Raw genomic sequence first — 21,294 nt, 5'->3', positions numbered from 1 at the left:
TCAGACGAAATGAGGTAACTCTGTGGAGGCTGTGCCTTCCCCAGGAGAGGGGCAGAGCCCAACTCCGGTGTGATCCTTCCCTCAAGGAATTCAGACCCCAGGGTCTGGAAAACCGAAGTGAAAAGCCAGCCTACAACCTCTTCTATGTCTCAACCATGCCCCCAGCAGGGAGAGTCTGCTGAAGTTAAAGGCACCACATCCCTTTATGCTGGTGGGAAGCTGTAGGCAGATAAGCACCACATAATGGGCAGGATAGGAAAACAGAGTCTAGAGGCTTTATAGGAGACTCTTTCAACCTGCTGGGTCTCACCCTCAGGGAAAACTGACGCAGGTGATGCTTTCCTCCTGAGAGGAGGCCAGTCAGGTCTAGGAAAATCTGACCTGGGTCTATAATATCTAAGTAGAACCTCCAAGAAAAAAAACTTCCATATAGACAGAACCAGAAATGGAAAACAAGAACTGGAGAATTCTGATCCATTAAACAAAACCTATGCTAGAGGTCTAAAATAAGTTGAAGTGAATGTTCACATAAAGAACACATAGAGAACAAAGCCACCCACCAAGAAAATCCTAGGTAAAAATTCTAAAAAAAAAAAACCAGGATAAACTAAGGAAATCAAATGCCTAGACACCAACAAAAAAGAACAAGTCATGCTAGGAAGTTTGAGGTATGGCCCAGTGATAGGAACAAGCCAACATTCAAATGAGATACAGGAGTTGAAACTACTAACTCAAGATGTTCGAGCAGAGGTGGAAAATCTCATCAAAAATCAAATCAGCAAGTTGAGGGAGAATATAAAGAAGGCAATGGGCGAGCAAGTAGAAGAAATTGAAAGTCTGAAAAAGCAAATCACAGAATTTATGAGAATGATAGGGACAGTAGAAGAGATGGAAAAAAACAGTGGAAGCCTACAACATTAGATTTGAAGAGGCAAAAGAAAGGATTAGTAAACTGGAGGATGGGACATCTGGAATCCAACATGCAAAAGGAAACATAAGAAAAATAATGGAAAAATATGTCACTCAGGGAACTGAATGATAATATGAAACATATGAATATATGTGTTGTGGGTGGCCCAGAAGGAGAAAGAGAAGGGAAAGGCTAATGGAGGAAATTATCACTGAAAATTTCCCATCTCTTATGAAAGACATAAAACTGCAGATCCAAGAAGTGCAGCGGACTCCACACAGAATAGATCCAACTAGACATACTCAAAGGCACTTACTAATCAGGCAGTCAGATGTCAAAGAGAAAGAGAGAGTTTTGAAAGCAGCAAGAGAAAAGGGAAGCCAAATAAGACTATGTATAGATTTTTCAGCAGAAACCATGGAGGCAAGAAGACAGTGATAAGATATATTTAAAATTCTAAAAGAGAAAAGCTACCAGCCAAGAATTCTATACCCAGCAAAACTGTCCGTGAGAAATGAGGGGGAAATTGAAATATTTTCAGACAAAAAAATCACTGAGAGAATTTGTGACCAAGAGACCAGCTCTTCAAGAAATAATAAAGGGAGCAGTAGAGGCAGATAGCAAAAGACAGGAGTGAGAGATGTGGAGAAGAGTGTAGAAATGAAGACTATCAGTAAAGGTAAAAAAGAGAAAAAAATTAGATATGATGTAAAAATCCAGATGGTAAAATCATAGAAGAAAGTACTGACTTTACAGTAATAACACTAAATGTTAATGGATTAAACTCCCCAATCAAAAGCCACAGACTGGCTGAATATATTAAAAAACAGGACCCATCTATATGCTGTCTGTAGGAGACTTATTTTAGACCCAAGGACAGACATAAGTTGAAAATGAAAGGTTAGGAAAGATATTTCATGCAAAAAACCATCAGAAAAGAGCAGGAGTAGCTGACCTAATATTTGACAAATTAGATTTCAAATATAAAACAAAAGAGACAAAGAAGGACACTATGTATTAAGAAAAGGAACAATTCAACAAAAAGACATGTCATAAATATTTATGCACCAAGCCAGAGTGCTCCAAAATACATGAGGCAAACACGTAGAAGAGAAATAGACACCTCTACCATAATAGTTGTAGACTTCCATTCCCTGCTGCATTCAGTGGATAGAACATCTAGACAGAGAACCAATAAAGAAGCAGAATTTGAATAACACAATAAACAACCTAGACTTAACAGACATTTATAGAGGATTGCATCCCACAACAGCAGAATACACCTTTTTCTCAAGTGCTCGTGGATCATTCTCAAGGGTCACAAAGCAAAGTCTCAATAAATTTAAAAAGATTGAAATCATACAAAACACTTTCTCAGATCATAAAGGAATGAAATTGGGAATCAATGACAGGCAGAAGGCCAGAAAATTCAAAAATATATGGAGGCTGAACATACTCTTATAACAACCAGAATGCCAAGAAAGAAATTACAGGAGAAATCAATAAATATCTCAAGGCAAATGAAAGCATAGCATATCGAAATTTATAGGATATGCCAGACACCTGGAGTCAATTCCCAGTGCCTGTCCATGCCAATATATATATATATATATATATATATATATATATATATATATATATATATATATACACACACACAGGCAGTGCTAAGAGGGAAATTTATTGCCTTAAATACCTATATAAAAAAAAATAAGAACAAAAATCAAGGAATTAATTGTTCACTGGGAAGAACTAGAGAAAGAATAGCAAACTAACCCCAGAGCAAGCAAAAAGAAAGAAATAACGAAGATTAGAGCAGAAATAAATGAAATTGAAAACAGTCAAGAAAATCAACAAAACCAGAAGTTGGTTCTTTGAGAAAATCAATAAAATTGATGGTTGCTTAGCAAGGTTGACAAAAAGAAAAAAGGGAGATGTGCTGGTTTGAAAGGACGTATGTCCCCTCGAAAAGCCACGTTTTAATCTAAATCCCATTTTGTAAAGGCAGAATAACCCCTATTCAATAGTGTATGTTTGAAACTATAATTAGATCATTTCCCTGGAGATGTAGCCCAATCAACAGTGGTTGTTAAGCTGGATTGGGGGAAATGTGTCTCCACCCATTTGTGTGGGTCTTGATTAGTTTCTGGAGTCCTATAAAAGAGGGAACATTTTGAAGAGAGAGATTCAGAGAGAGCAGAGAATGACATAGCCACGAGAGGCAGAGTCCATCAGCCAACACTTTGGAGATGAAGAAGGAAAATTCCTCCCGGGGAGCTTCATGAAACAGGAAGCCAGGAGAATAGTAGCAGATGACGCCTTGCTCACCATGTACCCTTCTAGCAGAGAGAGAAACTGTGACTGTGTTCGCCATGTCCCTTTCCAGATGAGAGAGAAACCCTGAACTTCATTGGCCTTGAACCAAGGTATCTTTTCCTGGATGCCTTTGATTGGACATTTCTATTGACTTATTCTAACTGGAACATTTTCTTGGCCTTAGAACTGTAAATTAGAAACTTATTAAATTCTTTTTTGAAAGCTGCTCTGTTTCTGGTATATTGCATTCCAGCAGCTAACAAACTAGAACAGGAGAGGATGCAAATAAATAAAATCAGAAATGGAAGAACGAACATAACCACTGACCCCACAGAAATAAAGGGGGTAATGAGAGGATACTAGGAGAACCTTTATGGTAATAAACTAGGCAATTTAGATGAAATGGACAACTTCCTAGAAAGGCATGAGCAACCAACATTGACTCAAGAAAAACAGATGACCTCAACAAACCAATCAGAAGTAAAGAAATTGAATCAGTCATCAAGAAGTTCTCAAATAAGAGAAATCCAGGGCCAGATGGCTTCACATGTGAATCCTACCAAGGATTCAAGAAAGAATTAGTATTAATCCTGCTCAGATTCATCAAAAAAAATTGAAAAAGAGCAAAGGCTACCCAACTCATTCTATGAAGCCAACATCACCCTCATACCAAAGCCAGACAAAGATACTACAAGAAAATGACAGACCATTCTCTCTAATGAATATAAATGCCAAAATCCTCAACAAAATTCTTGCAAATCAAATCCAGCACCACATTAAAAGAATTATATACCATGACCAAGTGGGATTTATTCCCGGTATGCAAGGATGGTTCAACATAAGAAAATCAATTAGTGTACTACACCATATCAACAAATCAAAGCAGAAAAACCACATGATCATCTTGATTGATGCAGAAAAGGCATTTTGACAAAATTCAAATCCTTTCTTGATGAAGACAATTCAAAGAATAAGAATAGAAGGGAACTTCCTCAGCATGATAAAGGGAATATATGAAAAACCCACAGCTAGCATCATTCTCCATGGGGAAGGACTGAAAGCTTTCCCTCTAAGATCAGGAACAAGACAAGGATGTCCACTATCACCATTGTTATTCAACATTATATTGGAAGTTTTAGCTGGAGCAGTTAGTCAAGAGGAAGAAATACAAGGCATCCAAATTGGAAAGGAAGAAGTAAAACTCTCACTGTCTGCAGATGATGTCATACTGTATGTCGAGAACCCCAGAAAATCCACAGCAAAACAACTATAGCTAATAAGTAAGTACAATAACATAGCAGGGTACAAGATCAACACTCAAAGATCTGTAGTGTTTCTATACACTAGTTATGAGCAATCTGCAGAGGAAATCAAGAAAAACGTTCCATTTACAATTGCATCCAAAAGAATAAAATTTTTAGGAATAAATTTAAGGGTACAAAAGACCTATACAAAGAAAACTACAAGAAATTACTAAACAAAATCACGGAACACCTAAATAAATGGAAGGGCAAACCATGTTCATGGGTTGGAAGACTAAATATAATTAAGATGTCATGTCTACCTAAATTGATTTATAGATTCAATGCAATACCAGTTAAAATCCCAAAAATTTACTTTGCAGAAATAAGAAGTGGAATAACCAAGTTTATTTAGAAGGGTGGGTGCCCTGAATAGCTAAAAATATCTTGAGAAAGAAAAATGAAGTTGGACATCTCACACTACCTGACTTTAAAGCATATTACAAATCTACAGTGGTCAAAACAGCATGGTACTGACATAAAGATGGATATACTGACCAGTGGAATTAAATAGAGTGTTCAGAATATAGACCCTCTCATCTATGGACAATTGATCTTTGATGAGGCAGTCAGGCCAGCTCACCTGAGACAAAACAGTCTCTTCAGTAAATGGTACTTGGAGAAATGAATATCCATATGCAAAAGAATGAAAGAGAATCAATATCTCACACTTTATACAAAAATTAACTCAAAGTGGATCAAAGACCTGAACATTAGATCTAAGATCATAGAACTTTTGGAAGGAAATGTAGGGAAATAGCTTATAAAGCTTGTAATAGGTGGCGGCTTCCTAGATCTTATACCCAAAGCGCAAGTATTGAAGAAAGAAATAGATAAATGGAAATTCCTCAAAATTAAACACTTTCGTGCATCAAAGAACTTTGTCAGGAAAGTAAAAAGGCAGGCTATGCAATGTGAGATGATATTTGGAAACCACATATCAGATAAAGATTTAATATCCAGAATATATAGAGAGATTCTTTAATTCAACAACAGAAGACAAACAACCCAATTACAAAATGGGCAAAGGACATGAACAAACACTTCTCAGAAGAGGAAATACAAACGCTAAAGGCACATAAAAAGATACTTAAAACTTCCCTGGCTATTAAGGAAGTGAAAATCAAAATCACAAGGAGATGTCATCTGACACCCCCTAGAATGGTCATTATCAAAAAAGCAGAAAAGAAGAAGTGCTGGAAAAGATGTGGAGAAAGAGGCACACTTATCCACTGTTGGTGGGAATGTAAAATAGTACAACCACTATGGAAGGCAGTTTGGTGGTTCTGCAGGAAGCTAAGTATAGAATTGCCACATGATCTGGCAATACCATTGCCAGGTATCTACTCAGAGGACATAAGGGCAGGAACACAAGCGGACATTTGCACACCAGTGTTTATAGCAGCATTCTTTACAATTGCCAAGAGATGGAAACAGCCAAAACGTCTATCAATGAATGAGTGGCTAAACAAGCTGTGGTATATACATACGATGAAATATTACACAGCTGTTAAGACAGAATAAAGTCATGAAGCATTTAACAATGTGAATGGACCTTGAGGACATTATGCTGAGTGAAATTAGCCAGAAGCAAAAGGACAAATACTGTATGGTCTCACTAATACGAACTAACATTACTGAGGGAACTTGGAGAATTTCAGTTAAAAACACAGGTTATTAGGAGATAGAAATAGGGTGGATATTGGGTAATTGGAGCTGAAGGGAAACAGATTGTGCACGAGGACTGATTGTAAAAATTCAGAAATGGATAGTATAATACTACCTGATTGTAACACAATAATGTAAGTACACTGAATGAAGCTGAATGTGAGAATGATAGAGGAAGAAGGGCTGGGGGCATGTGGGAAACCAGAAGGAACGTACAGGATAAAGACTAAGATGGTATAATTTAGGAATGCCTAGAGTGTACAATGATAGTGACGGAATGTACAAATTAAAAAATGTTTTTGCATGAGGAAGAAAGGAATATCAACATTGCAGAGTGTTGAATATAGACGGTCATTCATATTTCATTCATATTTTAAAACTTAAATTTTTGCGTGCGACTAAAGCAAGCAATGTTTATTTGGTGCAAAGTTTATATTTTGACTAGTGTATTTCCAAATTTACCTTATATGGACAGTTGAGAGGTTATCCTTGAGGTTATTCTTGCTCATTATATACATATCCCCTTTTTATTTTTGTATTTAATTTTTTTTAACATGGGCAGGCACTGGGAATCGAACCTGGGTCCTCTGGGATATCCATCCCCTTTTTAGTTTATGGTGTATTAGAGTGGCTGGAGGGAAGTACCTGAAACTGTAGAGCTGTGTCCCAGTAGCCATGTTTCTTTAAGTTTATGGTATAATGATATAGCTTTTACACTGACTATGTAATTGTGAAAACCTTGTGTCTGATGCTCCTTTCATCTATGGTATGGACAGATGAGTAGAAGGTATGGATAAGAAATAATAGGAGGCACGAAGGTTAAGGTAAATTGAGTAGATTGAAATACTAGTGGTCAGTGAGAAGGAAGGGTAAGGTCTATGGCATGTATGGATTTTTCTTTTTCTTTTGCTGGAGAGATGCGAAAGCTCAGAATAATCATCATGATGATGAATATTTAACTGTGATGATATTGTGAGCCATTGATTGTAATGTCAAAAACTTTTTTTGTCGTTTACAATAAAAATATATTGAAAAAGAATGTTTGTATGCCAAGAATTTTTTTTACAAAGACTGAATGTTATCTAAGGACTTGCACCCTGTGCTGGAGAGATGAAGTGCATTTCTGGTTCTACACAGGACAGTTAAGTATTGTTAGGTGAAACATGTCTGTTATTGCATCTATTTGAAAATTAAGTGTGTTTCAAGGTGACGTTTATAGCTGCCAAATTGATATGGGTTGACAAGAGGGGGACTGTGATGGTAGGTTCTGGTGTCAATTTGGCCAAGTGATGAGGCCCAGTTACCTGGTCAGGAAGCACTGGCCTGGCCATCGCTACAAGGACATTTTGTGGCTGGTTGATAAACCAAAAGGTTGATGTATTAAATAATTAGTCAGTTGATTGTATCTGTGGCTGATTATGTCTGCATTCAGCTAAGGTGTGTCTTCTGAGAGAATCTAATCGGTTGAAGGCTTTTAAGGAAGAAGAGAGGCTGTTTCACTGCCTCTTCAGCCAGTGAGCCTCTCGTGTGGAGTTCGTCCAGACTCTTCATCGGAGCCCCTAGCTTCACAGCCTGCCCTGCCGATTTTGGACTTTTCCATTCCCACAATTGCGTGAGATGCCTTCATAACTTTCCTGTTTACAGGTCCCTCCTGTTGGTTCTGTTTCTGTAGAGAACCCTGACCAACACACCATACATATTTCAGAATCGCTGGATATCACTCCCGTGATTCTGTCGCTCAGTATGGCAAAGGTAAAGGGAGTCAGATGTAATTAAGGCCCCTCATCAGTAAACTTTGAGTTAATGAAAAGATGATCTGGAGGTCATGGTAGTACCCTGCTTGCCTTACAGATGCAGGCAGCGGTGACAGGGGGCCTTAGGGAGGCCCCTGTGGTTGGAAGCCGGTGGCTTCTGGGGCCTGAGAGGCTCGGCTCTTTAGCTGCAGGGAACTGGGTCCTGCTAGCAGCCGCGTGGGCTTGCAGGGGTCTCTGGGCTCCAGACAGGAATGTTGCCACTAGTGAGATCTGGATAGAGGACCCAGCCCTGCAGCAGTAGAGACCGAGTCCCCAGCCCAGAAGCTCCTCCTCCAGGGACCTTCTCCCGCCCCCCACAGCCTGTGCCCCTGTGCGGTGCCGCCTCCCTCACGGCCCTGCTCTCCTGCACCCATGTGTGGTCACTTGCCGCGTGCTCACTTCCTGGGCCCCGCTAGGGCTTCTTTGTCTTAGCTCAGAAAGTGGGTGGGACTCGTGGTTGTATGGACTGCTCTGTCTCCTGGGATGGAGTAATTTTGAAACGTTTTTTTACTTTTACCTATAAATATTTAAAATCATGATTCTTTATGTCTGTATACATCTCTAAAATGCTTTCTTATGTATAATTGCATTTGATTCTCATTGGGGCTGTGATGTTGATTCTGTTAAGCTAAAAATATGGAAAACATAGCATTCTTAAATTACCTTTCTGTGCATATTCTTTTTCCCTTAATCAAATCAGCATTCTGCTCTTCGTATAATAGAGTGAATGTGTGACACACTGGGCTGCCTGGGCCCAGGTGCGTGGAACATGCATGGAACACGCATGTGCCACCTGGGCTCTAAGTGCATGGAACACGCATGTGACATGCTGTGCTGCCTGGGCCCAGGTGTGTTGGACATGTGTGTGACCACTGTGTGCCTGTCCTGGGTGCGTGGAACACGCATGTGCCACCTAGGCTTAGGTGCATGGAACACGCATGTGACATGCTGTGCTGCCTGGGCCCAGGTGTGGACACGTGTGGACGCTGTGCACCGCTCCGAGGTGTGTGGGATGTGGATGTGATGTGCTGTGTCCTGTCCGCAGGTACATCGAGTACGTGTGTGACATGGTGGCGGAGGAGCCCGTCACACCGCACAGCAAGCCGATCCTGGTGAGGGCCGTGGTCATGAGCCCTGTGCCCCTGTTCAGCAAGCAGAGGAGTGGCTGCAGGCCCTTCTGCGAGGTGTACGTGGGTGATGAACGTGTCGCCACCACCTCCCAGGAATATGACAAGATGAAGTGAGTTCTGCACGCCCCACTGGGAGCACATGCTGTTTGCCCAGGCGCATGCCTGTGGGACTGCTGGGTTCTGCCTTTGCCGCTGCTTCAATTGGCGGCTCTGAGCCAGGGAGCCTCAGCCACGCCATGTGGGCTTCCGGCAGGCCCCCCTTTGTGGCACTGTGTGCCAGAGGGGCGGCCCCTGGAAGCAGCTTCCTGGAGTCACCTCCCAGGAAGCCCATTTGTGTTCATTGGTACCAGAGTAGGCATGAAAGGAAATGGAGAATTTCAGTGTATGAAACTTCAGAAGAATCGTAGGACTCGTGCCAGGGCCTGTTGTCATTTTTATTTTTTTTTAGTATTTTTTTTATTAAAAAAAAATTAACAAACAAAACATTAAGATATCATTCCATTCTAAATATACAGTCAGTAATTCTTAATATCATCACATAGCTGCATATTCATCATTTCTTAGAACTTTTGCATCGATTTAGAAAAATAAAAAGACAACAGAAAAAGAAATAAAACGGTAATAGAGAAAACAAGATTATACATACCATACCCCTTACCCCTCGCTTTCATTTACCACTAGCATTTCAAACTAAATTTATTTTAACATTTGTTCCGCCTATTATTTCTTTTTATTCCATATGTTCTACTCTTCTGTTGATATAGTAGCTAAAAGAGCCTGTTGTCATTTGAAGGTCATTCTTGAGTACAAGACGTTTTTTACTTACGTGAGCAATTTGTCATTCTGTTGTTTAGGGATTTTAAGATTGAGGATGGCAGAGCAGTCATTCCGCTGGGCGTAACTGTTCAAGGAGACGTGCTCATTGTAATTTATCACGCACGGTCCACCCTGGGGGGAAGGCTGCAGGCCAAGGTGAGTGACCGGCGGCACTTCTCAGTTTGTCCCCACATCTGGGCTGGCCGCAGGAGCCGCTCTGTGCTTGGTCTTTCTGCTTTCCCCCTCGTCAGTTTGCTTTCTCTTTCCAGATGGCTTCCATGAAGATGTTCCAAATTCAGTTTCACACTGGGTTCGTGCCTCGGAATGCAACGACTGTGAAATTTGCCAAGTAGGTAGCAGAAGCGTCAAGTGTGCGATGTGCCACCATGCGGAGAGGGTGTCCAAATATTCCAAAACCATTCAGCACATTCCTGAATGCTTCGCAGTGTGGGTGGGGCTGATGTGACTGACGAAGCAGCGGTGGTTTGTCACGGTGGGTTCTGGATCTTCTCTTCTGAACAGTGGTGTTTTCTTTCCGAGACATCACTGCACAGATTGAACAGCAACCCTTTTGGCCTAGACGACCGTGGACTAACAGTGCCTTTCCTTTTAGAGCGTCATCATTTACACACCGTCTAGTGTGAGCATGTGGGACGCTGGGCACCCTTTGAGCCCTTGTCTGTACAGAGCCTCTGCTGGCCACGGAGGGTGGGGAGGAATTCGGTGTTGTCCCGCCATGTTGCTCTGGAGCTGCTGGAAGTCTGCAGGGCGCGAGGGCGTGGCCCAGCCAGGAGTCTGGATGGTGCTGTGGGCAGCTGGCTGGGCCATTTTCCCAGCTCTGTGGGATAAAGAGCTGTTTCCCACCCAGTAAGCAAGGGGGAGCTGCTGGGTCTTCAGTACGATCCCACGTACAATTCCATTTGCTCGTGCAAGCAAAGCACTCGCCTAGGCCTGGCACGTGGTAAGGGCTAGGACAAGCTGGCAGCTGCTGCTGGCGATGTCAGAAGTCTGGAATGGCTCATCCTTTATTTTCAGGTCTTAAGTATTCTTTTTAATCTTTTTGTATTTCTTGTCTTTTGGCATTTTTTTTGTGTTGTCATCTTAGGCTTTTGCTACCAATATATTCCCAACTCATTTCTGTTTCTTTTTCGCCTTTGGAGGAAGGTAAGAACTAGAGCTTCTATGGTTTTTCGACCACAGTAGACATATGCTTGAGAAAAGAAACCAAATGACTGAAGACCAAGAGGACAATAGGTTGAAGACCCATAGGTAATTCACATGTGGGAGTTAGTTACAGGGACCACTACTAGTAACTATGGTTAATAGATCCAAGAAAATGCAGGAAGAGACATGAAATTTCACCAGAGGCCTGGAGTATGTCATAAGGAGAAAAATATGAATTATGGGACTGCAAAGTATGACGGCTGACATAGGAATTCGGTAGATGTGTTCAACAGTAGAACAAGGGAGTAATGAATTGGAAGAAAGTATTTCCAAGTCACAGTGCAGGGAAGAAAAAGGAGGACAGATTTAGAAAGGAGCTTGCAATCTGCCTGAGACACCATGAGAAGACTTGGCAACCGTTAGAGAGGAGAGAGGGAAAATGACCAATGTAAGACGTCAAACCATAGAATTAAAAGTTCTGCAGACCCCAAGTAAGGCATAGAAAAGAAAAAGTCCTACCTAATCAGTTCTTAGTCAAAATGCTGAATATGAAAGAGAAAATGTTCAAAGTACTCAGAGGAAGAAGAAAGAGACATGACTTTCAAAGGAACAGCAAGAAGACTGAAAGCTAACTTTTAACTGAAATGCAGAAAGCAAAAGTCATTTATTTGGCGGACATCTTTAATGTGCTGAAGGAAAAAATTGTCAGCCTGGAATTCAGTATCCAGTGGAATAATCCTTCAAAAAAGTGAAAGTCAGTTACTGATGTTTTCAGGCAGACAGGCTGGGAGAGGGTCCCCCAGCAGGCCTGCTGCGTTTGCAGGAGTCGCAGAGGGCAGGAGGGAGACCCCTGGGTGCCTGAGGCCACGGCAGAGAAGGCGGTGAGGGTCACTGGGACACCAGTTTATTAATTATTTATTAATTATTTAAAACAGTCATGTTGACTTATTATGAGTTTTCAAACCTATTTGGAAGTAAAATATATAATGATGGTAGCATCAAAGGTAAGAGAGGGGAGTTTATGAAGTTAATCTACTATAAAATCACTGCATTACCCTGGAAATACTAAAATTACCAATTTAAGATAAACTGATAATTCAAGGCGGCACGTTGTGATCTCTAGTTTAAACAATAAAGAGCTAGTAGAGGAGAAAAATGCATTAAGAGTAGAAGATTAATCCCCAAACAGGTAAGAGTGGAGAAATAAAGAAGTAGAACAAGATGGGATGGGTAGAAAACAAATGGTGAGAGAGTAGACCAAGCCCCGCTGTATCAGTTATTGTAATTACTGTAAATGGACTAAGCACTCCAATGGAAAGGTAAGACGACGGGACCAGGTAGAAAAAACTGAACTCATCTATGTGCTGTTTACAAGAGCTACACTTAAAACAAAAAGAGTATGCATATAAAGACCCAGAAAGGCTGGTAGTTCTGTGATGGAAAATGAGCATTAACAGAGAGAGCTGATGTTGCTGAATCGAGAGCATGAAGGGGAGATTAAGACGAGAAGTGTTACTGGAGATAAAGAGTGACGATGCTCGGTGCTAGAAGGGAAGATGCCACAGTCCTGAATTGACAGGACCTATAACAATGAAAGTTCTCCCACAGAATGGTAGGAAGTACTTGGAAACCATGTAGCTGCTGTGGGCTTCATATCCAGAATATAGGAGAACTCCTACAACTCGACAACAAAAAACAAACTAATTTAAAAGTGGAAAAAGGATTTGAGTAGTCACTTCTCCAAAGAAGGTACACGAATGGCCAATAAGCATGAAAAGAGGCTTATCATTAGCAATTATAGAAATGCAAATCAGAACCCAGTCTGATGGGTAACGTGATGTTTCAGCCCCCAGAGAGGAGTCCTTTCGGGTCACTGACGTGGAGGCTTCACTGGAAAAGGCTTTTGCTTTGGGCTCTGCTGTTTGCAGAAAGCCCAAGAGCAGGTAAACATGCTCTCTTCACAGAAGTGCCTTAGGGTCGAATGTGATATGACAAGACCAGAAAAACTGGATATGATTACATTTTTTGTGTGTGCTATCAAAATATTTAATGTAGAAATATAAGGAAAGAAAATAATATTCAGTTGAGCAAATGAAAAAATCAGAAAGCTTTACTTTCATTCTACACATAGAATCAGCCACAGGTTAAAATTATACTTAAAAAATTCTGACCAGAGATGATTTTTTTTGTTTGTTTACATTTTTGAATATGCTTGTTGTTTCACATGATATATTTAGGATATGCAGCTCCTTTTGTAGTTTTTATTTTTACTATTTAAGTTTGGAAATGACACCAAATTTTTGTATTTCTTTAATCAGTGTGTTCTCTTCGGTGATATATATTGCTTTAAATATTGATGTGTGTATCAGTATATACTGATATGTATTACACATACAAATACGTAAATAAGAGGGGGTGAAAAACAGCCTTTGCATTCTCTATAGCCTCTGCAGAGATCCTACACTGTGAAATCGTGGTGTTGTGATGTACAGAAATAGAGAAGAGCATTAAACCATATTTAAGAATTAAAAAAGAACAGTGAGGTATCACCTCACCAACATGAGACAGACTGGCTGTCACTTAAAAGATGGACAATAACAAGTGTTTGCAAGGACGTGGAGAACTAGGAACCCTTCTACATTGCTGGCAAGAATGTAAAATGGTGCAGTCACAGCAGAAAACAGTTCATTGGTTCCTCAAAATGCTAAAAGTAGAATTACCGTATCACTCAGCAAGTCCACTTCTAGGGTCTGTCGATGGAGTGAAAGCAGGGACGAGCATGGATATTTGCACACAGCGCTCATCGCAGCAGGGCTGACGGTAACCAGAAGGCGGAAGCAGCCCGGTGTCCGCCAGTGGGCACGCAGATGTGGGCTATCAGTGCAGTGGCATCGGTCAGCTGAGAAAGAGTGGGGTGCTGATGCACGTGGCAACGTAGACAAGCCTGAAGCCATCACGTGGGGTGAAACAGGCAAGGTGTGAGCTCACTGATGCGACATGCTGCGAACGGGTTGCTGGGGGGCTGTGGGATGAGGAGAATGTTCTGAAAATGGATTGGTGACGGTTACACAGCATTGGCAGTGTATGGCATGTCCCAGAATTGTACACATAAATGTGGTTAAAGTGATTTTTGTTATGCATGTTTTATCACAAAATTTTAAAAATTTGATAGAACCGAAATGTGAAATCACCAAATTCATAATGATAGTTCTTTCACTCCATGTCCGATAGAACAAACAAACAACCAGTAAGGATAGAGAAGATTTGTTAGTGCGTTTAGCCAACGCGACCTGAGTTTTGTATACTGCAATAAGCAACTGGATAAACTTACATCAGGAAAGTTGGCATCTTTGATTAGTTTTTCCAATGTCTTGGTTTTCTCAGGGGTAAAAGGGGTCAATTTTATCACTTTATTTTGTTCCTGAATGGGTCATGAAACATTTACCAAAATCACGTGTATGCTGGGTCATAAAACAAGTCTCAGAACATCTCAAAAGGTGAAATTGAGGTAGAAATCAGTAATAGAAGAATACCTAGAAAGTCAAAATCAAGTGATACACTCCTATATAATCTAAAAAGAAATCACAAATGAATTAGAATTTTTTTGATTGAATGATAAAACACCTCTTATCAAAAATTGTGGGATGCATTTAAAGCAGTGTTTAGAAGTTTTTTTAAATGCATATATTTAAAAGAAAAAAGGTTGCAGCTCTTTTTCCCTTCAGTTTTTCAGTGTTTCTCATATTTAGAGGCTCTGTGGTTAGGTGCATGAATGTTTATGGGTGTTATGTCTGCTTACTGAATTGACCTTTTTATCAATGTATAATGTGCTCTTTTGTCTGTTGTGACAGTCTTGGACTTAAAATCTATTTTGTCATGTATTAGTGTAGCTATCCCAGCTCTCTTTTTGTTACTGTTGGCAAGGAGTATCTTTCTGTGTCCTTTTGTTTTCAGCCTATTTGTGTCTTTGGGTCTGAAGTGAGCCTATAGCTGGATCTTGCTTTTTTTTGTCCATTCTATCGATTTCTTTGTTTTAATTAGTGAATTTAATGCATTTCTGTTTAAAGTGTTTACTGATAATGTAGGACTTACTACTGCCATTTTTATATATCTCATATCTTCTTTTGTTCCCTATTTCTTCCAATTTTGCCTTCCTTTGCTTTTTATTTTTTTCTCATGTACCATTTTTATTCCCTCTCCATCTCCCTTTCTCTGTATGTTTTTCATCATTTATTCTCTTGGTGACTACTGTGACACTTGCATTAACATCTGAAACATACCTGTAGATTGTCTTCTGCCCTTCCGGGCCTCCGCTGAGGACCTGACTGGCTGCCGTCTCTCGGGGCTCCCTTGAGCCTGTGCATCGCGTCCTTCCTGCTGCCTTTGGCTTTCAGCAGCCCATCTCTGAATCTCTCTGAGTTTTCCCTATTTTGAGTTCCTTGAGCTTCATGGATGTGTATTTTCATCAACCTTAGGAATTTTTGGCCATTGTTTCTTCAAATTATCTTTCTTGCCCTTTATCTTTTGATTTCCATCACATGTGCCCCATGGGTCCTATAGTCTCAGTTTACGTTTCTCAGACTCGAAAATTCCAGTTGTCCTTCAAGTTCACTGATTTTTTCTTGGCCTGTTCTGTTTGTATGTGCTGTAGAACCCTTCTAGAGAATTTATTTCAATTATTATACATTTCAACTCCAGAAATTCTGTGTGATTCCTTTAAAAAATTTCTCTTTGTCAAATACCCCTTCTGTCTTCCAGTTTCTTTTAATTATTTGCCCATCTTTCCTTTAGCTCCTTGAATCTGTTCAGGAAAGTTAGCATCTTTGATTAGTAATTCCAATGTCTGAGTTTTCTCAGGTCATTTCTATCGCTTTCTTTTGTTCTTGTGAAAGGACCATCGTTTCCTCCTCCTTTGTATTCCTTGTGATTATTTGTTGCGATCTGGACACTTGTATATTATAACGTGCTAATTGACCGTTACATTCTCTCCCTTCTCCAGGGTTTGCTGATTTCTGTTTGGAAGGGGGCCTCGTGTAAAGGCTGTAGAGTCTGTCTGTGCGGTGATTTTTCTCTGCACTGTTTGCACAGAGTCTGTGCCCCCCGCCGTGCACAGTTATTGAGATCTGTTTCTTTGGTTTGTATTCTGCTAGTGTTTTCCAAATATCCCCTTGAATGTCAGGATCTCAGAAAATCAAAGAAAGAAGAACCAGAAAAGCCTCTTGCTGTCTCTGCAGTCGGCTGTGTTGTCTCCATGTGTGCTGAGCTTACACGGTGATCCCTCGGGAGCACCCTCAGTTCCCGAAACAGCTCTCTAGGGCCTCCTGCCTGGCCAGCTGGGAGCCTGAGTATCACGCGGCTGTCCGGCCATCCGTACTGGGCCTTGTCCTTGGTTCAGCCGTGCAGGGCAGCTTGAGAACCCCCCCACCCCCACCCGTTTTCCCAAGCTCTGGGGAAGGGGGTTCTGGTAGCTGGCGCTCACTTGTCCATGTGTGGCTGAGCGTGTGTTTGGCACTTCCTCCTCCACTGCCCTGACCCTCGGTGCACGTTTCCTCCAAGTGCTCGCCACACCAGCTCGAGCCTTGTTGGCGTGCGCTCTTACAGCACTCGGCACCCGCCGAGAGCCGAGGCCAGAGCTGTGGATTTGCGACCGACACAGAAGAGGCGTGCAGCTCAGGGCGGGCGTTGCTTTGTGCAGGGTGGTGGGGACAGGGCAGCAGGCGGGGAGGAGGGTTGGTTGTCTAGTAACCTGACTGCGTCCCTCTGTCAGCTGGACACATGGCCCTGGGTACATCCTAGAAGCTGGACAGGGGTGGTGCTGCCATCTGTGCTGCCTGTCCGGAGGGACTGCCTGCTGGTGTCCCGAACCCAGGGGCCTGGACTGTTGTCCCTGCCACAGACCGCCCTGCATTGTTCCCTCACCACCCTGGGCAGCTGGCTGCAGTCCCGGGGGCCAGCGGGGCTGGCCGGAGCCTCAGCATGACTGGCCATCAGCACCCCAGCCCTGCGCCCCTGCCCGGACCCTTCCCACCTGGCTCCCTCTCCTCTGCCCTCCACTCGTGGCTCTGGGAGGTCGTGAGGGCCAGGGGCTCCAGGCCGACCCCAGGGATCTGCTGGCGGCTTTCCTAGCCCTTGTGACCTCTCGGGACATCAGTCACTACCCCCTCGCTGGCCCGGTGTCCCCCACCTGAGCACAGCCCATGTGGGGGCCGTGTAACCAAGAAAGAAAGAATTTTGGCTGGAAAGGCAGCTGGCCCCGCGCTCCTGACCTCTCCGCCAGGCGCATGGCCACTTCCTGACGCGCAGGTCGTTTTTTGTTTTCGGCCCATCCGCAGTGACCATGTTTCTGGAGTTGTGGGAAGACTGAATCTATGCGATGTTTGCTTGCACGTTTGTGGCGTCAAGTCCAGGGAAGTGAGAGGCGCCCGGCCCGCGCCTGCTGCCCTGCCCCCGTGCCCCGCAGTTGGTCTGGGGTGAAGCTGTCGGGCCACCCTGGCACAACCCCCCACACCCGCCGCACCACCCTGGCAGCCCCCGGCCCCGGCCAGCCCTCCCCTTTGGGTTTTTCCTTCTCTTGTTTTCCGCGTTGGTCCCTCCAACAGGAGGGACCCCGCCCTTTCTGGGTTTCCCCCTTTACTAGAGAAGTGGAGGGTTTGCAGAGAAGTCGTGCGTAAAAGACAGGGTTCCCCCATCCCACCCTACCCTACCAGCAGCCCCTCGCATCAGGGTGGGGCATTTGCTACGAGCCTCGTGAAGGCTGGCACGCTCTTACAGCTGTGCCTCTGGTTATAGTCCATGGTTCCACTGACGTCTGCTGTGCGCTCGTGCTCCATGGAGTTTTGAAACTTTTAGTCTGTTAGCTATATTCAGCCTGCCCTCCACTCGTGGCTCCGGGAGGTTGTGAGGGCCAGGGGCTCCAGGCCGACCCCAGGGATCTGCTGGCGGCTTTCCTAGCCCTTATGACCTCTCGGGACATCAGTCACTGCCCCCTCGCTGGCCCGGTTCCCCCACCTGAGCACAGCCTGTGTGGGGGCCGTGTAACCAAGAAATAAAGAATTTTGGCTAGAAAGACAGCTGGCCTTTCAGCTAACATGTCCCCTTTTACTCATGTGCAGATGTATTTTTCAGTGCTGTTAACTGCACTCTGCACTCACAGAGCTGTGCCACCATCGACCACCAGAGTGTCTCCATCTTCCATGCAGGAGGTTGTACAGCTTAAACCTCCACGTTTCGTTCCCAGTCCCCCCAGTCCTGGGAGCCTGGATTCTAGGTTCTGGCTATGAGTTTCCTTACTCTAATTCTTTCAGATCAGGAAGATCTTACAAATCTGTCCTTCTGTGTCTGCTTTATTTTGTTCAACATGCTGCCTTCACAGTTCCCACGTGTTCTCACCTGAATCAGAACTTTATTCCTTTTCAGTGCGGGACAGCATTCCAGTGTGTGTGTGTGTGTGTGTGTGTGTGTGTGTGTGTGTGTGTGTGTGTGTCTATGTCTATGTGTGTGTATATATAACATACATATACACATGTGCATGCCACATTCTATTTATCCCTTCATCGGTTGATGGATTCTTGGCACTAGAACAGTGAACTTGTAATGTAGTAAATTCCCTTTATAAAAGCTGTTCCATTTCTGGTATATTGCATTCTGGCAGCTTAACAGACTACTAAAACCTCCAACTTCATTCTCTTGTCAAGGTTGGTTTAGCTGTTTGGGACCCCTTACCCTTCCATATAAATTTGATGATGGGTGTCTCCATTCATTTCAGCCAAGAAGGTTGTTGGCATTTCAGTTGGGATTGCAGTGAACCTCTAAATTTCTTTGGGTAATATTGATATCTTATCTTCCAATCTATGAACATGGAATGTCCTTCCACTTATTTATATCTTCTTTTATTTCTTTTAGCAGTGTTTTGTTTTTTTCTGTGTGTACGTCTTTTACATCCTTGGTTAGATTTATTCCTAGATATTTGGCTCTTTTATTTTCTACTGAGAATGGAATCTTTCTCTTGATTTCTTGTTCCAGTTGTTGATTGCTATGTATAGAAACACCCCTGATTTTTGCATGTGGATCTTTAACCCTCTACTTTGCCAAAATCGTTTATTAGCTGTAGGAGCTTCCTTGTGGATTTTTCAGAATTTTCTGTGTACAGGAACCTGTCAGCTGCAAATAGGGAAAGTTTCATTTTTTCCTTTCCAATTTGGATGCCTGTTTGCTCTGGCAGGACCCTCTAGAGGGGTGTGGGATGACAGTGGTGACACTGGGCACCCTTGTCCGGACCTTCGAGGGAAAGCTTCAGCCCTTCACCATCAAGTAGGATGTTCATGTCGAAGTTTCCTTCTGTTCCTAGTTTTCTTAATGTTTTTATTAAGAAGGGGTGCTGGATTTTGTCAAATGCCTTTTCTGCATCAATTTAGATTATCATATGGGGTTTTTTTTCCTTTATTGTGTTAATGTGGTTTATTACATTAACTGATTTTCTCATGTTGAACCAACTCTGCATACCAGGGATTAATCCCACTTGATTATGTTGTATAATTTCTTTAACACGCTGTTGGATTTGGTGTGCTAGGACTTCGGTGTGTGTTTTTGCGTCTGTATTCATAAGAGATGTTAATCTGTAGTATTCTCATGGTACCTTTATCCAGCTTTGGTATGAGGGTGGTGTTGGCCTTGTAGAATGAGGTAGGGAGTGTTCCCTCCTCCTCAGTTGTTTGGAAGATTTTTTGCAGAATCAGAGTTACATCTCCTTGGAATGTTTGGTAGAGTTCCCCTGTGGCCATCTGGTCCTGGGCTTTTCTTTGTTGGCAGGTTTTTGATGACTAGTTCAGTCTCTTTACCAGTAATTGGTTTGTTGAGATCTCCTATTTCTTCTAGAGTCAATATGGGTAGTTTGCTCTTTCTAAGAATTTGTGCATTTCATCTAGGATATATAATTTATTGGCATACAGTTTTTCGTAGTATTTGTTTACAGTGTTTTTATTTCAGTGGAGGTGGTAGTAAAGTCCCCCTTTTCATTTCCAATTTCTTTTATTTGTATCCTCTCCCATTTTTTTCTTTGTCAGTCTAGCTAAAGGCTTGTCCATCTTGTTGACCTTTTCAGAGAACCAGCTTTTGGTTTTGTTGATTCTATTTTTTTTTCTTTGTTCTCTAATTCATGTATCTCCATTCTAATCTTTGTGTTTCCTTAATCTGCTCACTCTGGGCTTAAGTTGCTCTACATTTTCTAGTTCTTCCAGTTTTAAGGTTAGACCTCTGGTTTGAAGTCTTTCTTCTTCTTTTTTTTAATGTAAGCATTTAGAGCTACAGATTTCCCTCTCACTCCTGCCTTCACTGCATCCTTTAAGTTTTGGTATGCAGTATTTTCATTTTTGTTCACCTTAAGATATTTCCTAATTTCAATTCTGCTTTCCTCTTTAACCCATTGGTTGTTTAAGAGTATGGTGTTGAGTTGCCACATATTTGTGGGTTTTCCCTTATTCCTTCTGTTACTGATTTCGAATTTCATTTTGAGGTGATCAGAGAATAGACATTTTATGGTTTAAGTATTTTTTTAATTTATTGAGACTTGTTTTATGACCCAACACGTGGCCTGTCTTGGAAAATGATCCAGGCGCACTGCAGAAGAAGGTGTGTTCTGTCTCCTCTGGGTGCGTCCTTCTGTCCGTGTCTGAGCCCCGGTCGGGTTAGTGTGCCATTCAGGTCCTCTGCTCGTTGTTGAGCATGGTGTGTGAAGGTCTCCTACTATTAACGTACAGCCGTCAGTTTCTTCCTTCAAATTTGCTTGATATATTTTGGGGCTCTGCTGTTAGGTGCATATATATTTAAAATTTTTACAGCTTCCTGTTGAATTGTTTCCTTTATCAGTATGTAATGACCATCTTTGTCCCTTGTAACTTTTTTTTATCTACAGTCTTCTTTATCTGATATTAATGTGGCCACCCCAGCTCCCTTTTGGTTACTATTTTTTCCCATCCTTTCATTGTCATTTACTTGTGTCTTTGACTTTGAGGTGAGTCTCTTGCAGACAGCTCGGTCATGCATTTTTATCCATTCTGCCAGTCTCTGCCTTTTGACTGGAGAGTTTAATTCATTTACATTTAAAATCACTACTGATAATACCATTAGTTTTTCTTCCTTCTGCCATTTGATATTTAGCCTTTGTAAATCTTATGCCATTTCTGTCCTTCACTTCTGTT

At 42.2% G+C, this 21,294-nt stretch overlaps 1 protein-coding gene across 4 annotated transcripts in view; it reads left to right on the top strand.

Annotated features, from left to right (window-relative positions):
- GAK (cyclin G associated kinase) overlaps positions 1-21,294 on the top strand; it is an 82,511-nt gene that overhangs the window by 46,171 nt on the left and 15,046 nt on the right. For all 4 annotated transcript variants that reach the window (XM_077136171.1, XM_077136172.1, XM_077136174.1 and 1 more), the window contains 3 exons: positions 9,034-9,228; positions 9,973-10,090; positions 10,204-10,283. In XM_077136171.1, coding sequence (XP_076992286.1) covers positions 9,034-9,228; positions 9,973-10,090; positions 10,204-10,283 — 393 coding nt within the window. The remainder of the gene's footprint in view (positions 1-9,033; positions 9,229-9,972; positions 10,091-10,203; positions 10,284-21,294) is intronic.

This window comes from Tamandua tetradactyla, chromosome 19, assembly GCF_023851605.1.
Source record: "Tamandua tetradactyla isolate mTamTet1 chromosome 19, mTamTet1.pri, whole genome shotgun sequence".
Lineage (NCBI taxonomy): Eukaryota > Metazoa > Chordata > Mammalia > Pilosa > Myrmecophagidae > Tamandua > Tamandua tetradactyla.
Note: the sequence above shows the minus strand (reverse complement) of the source record. Positions and strands in the feature narration are given on the sequence as shown.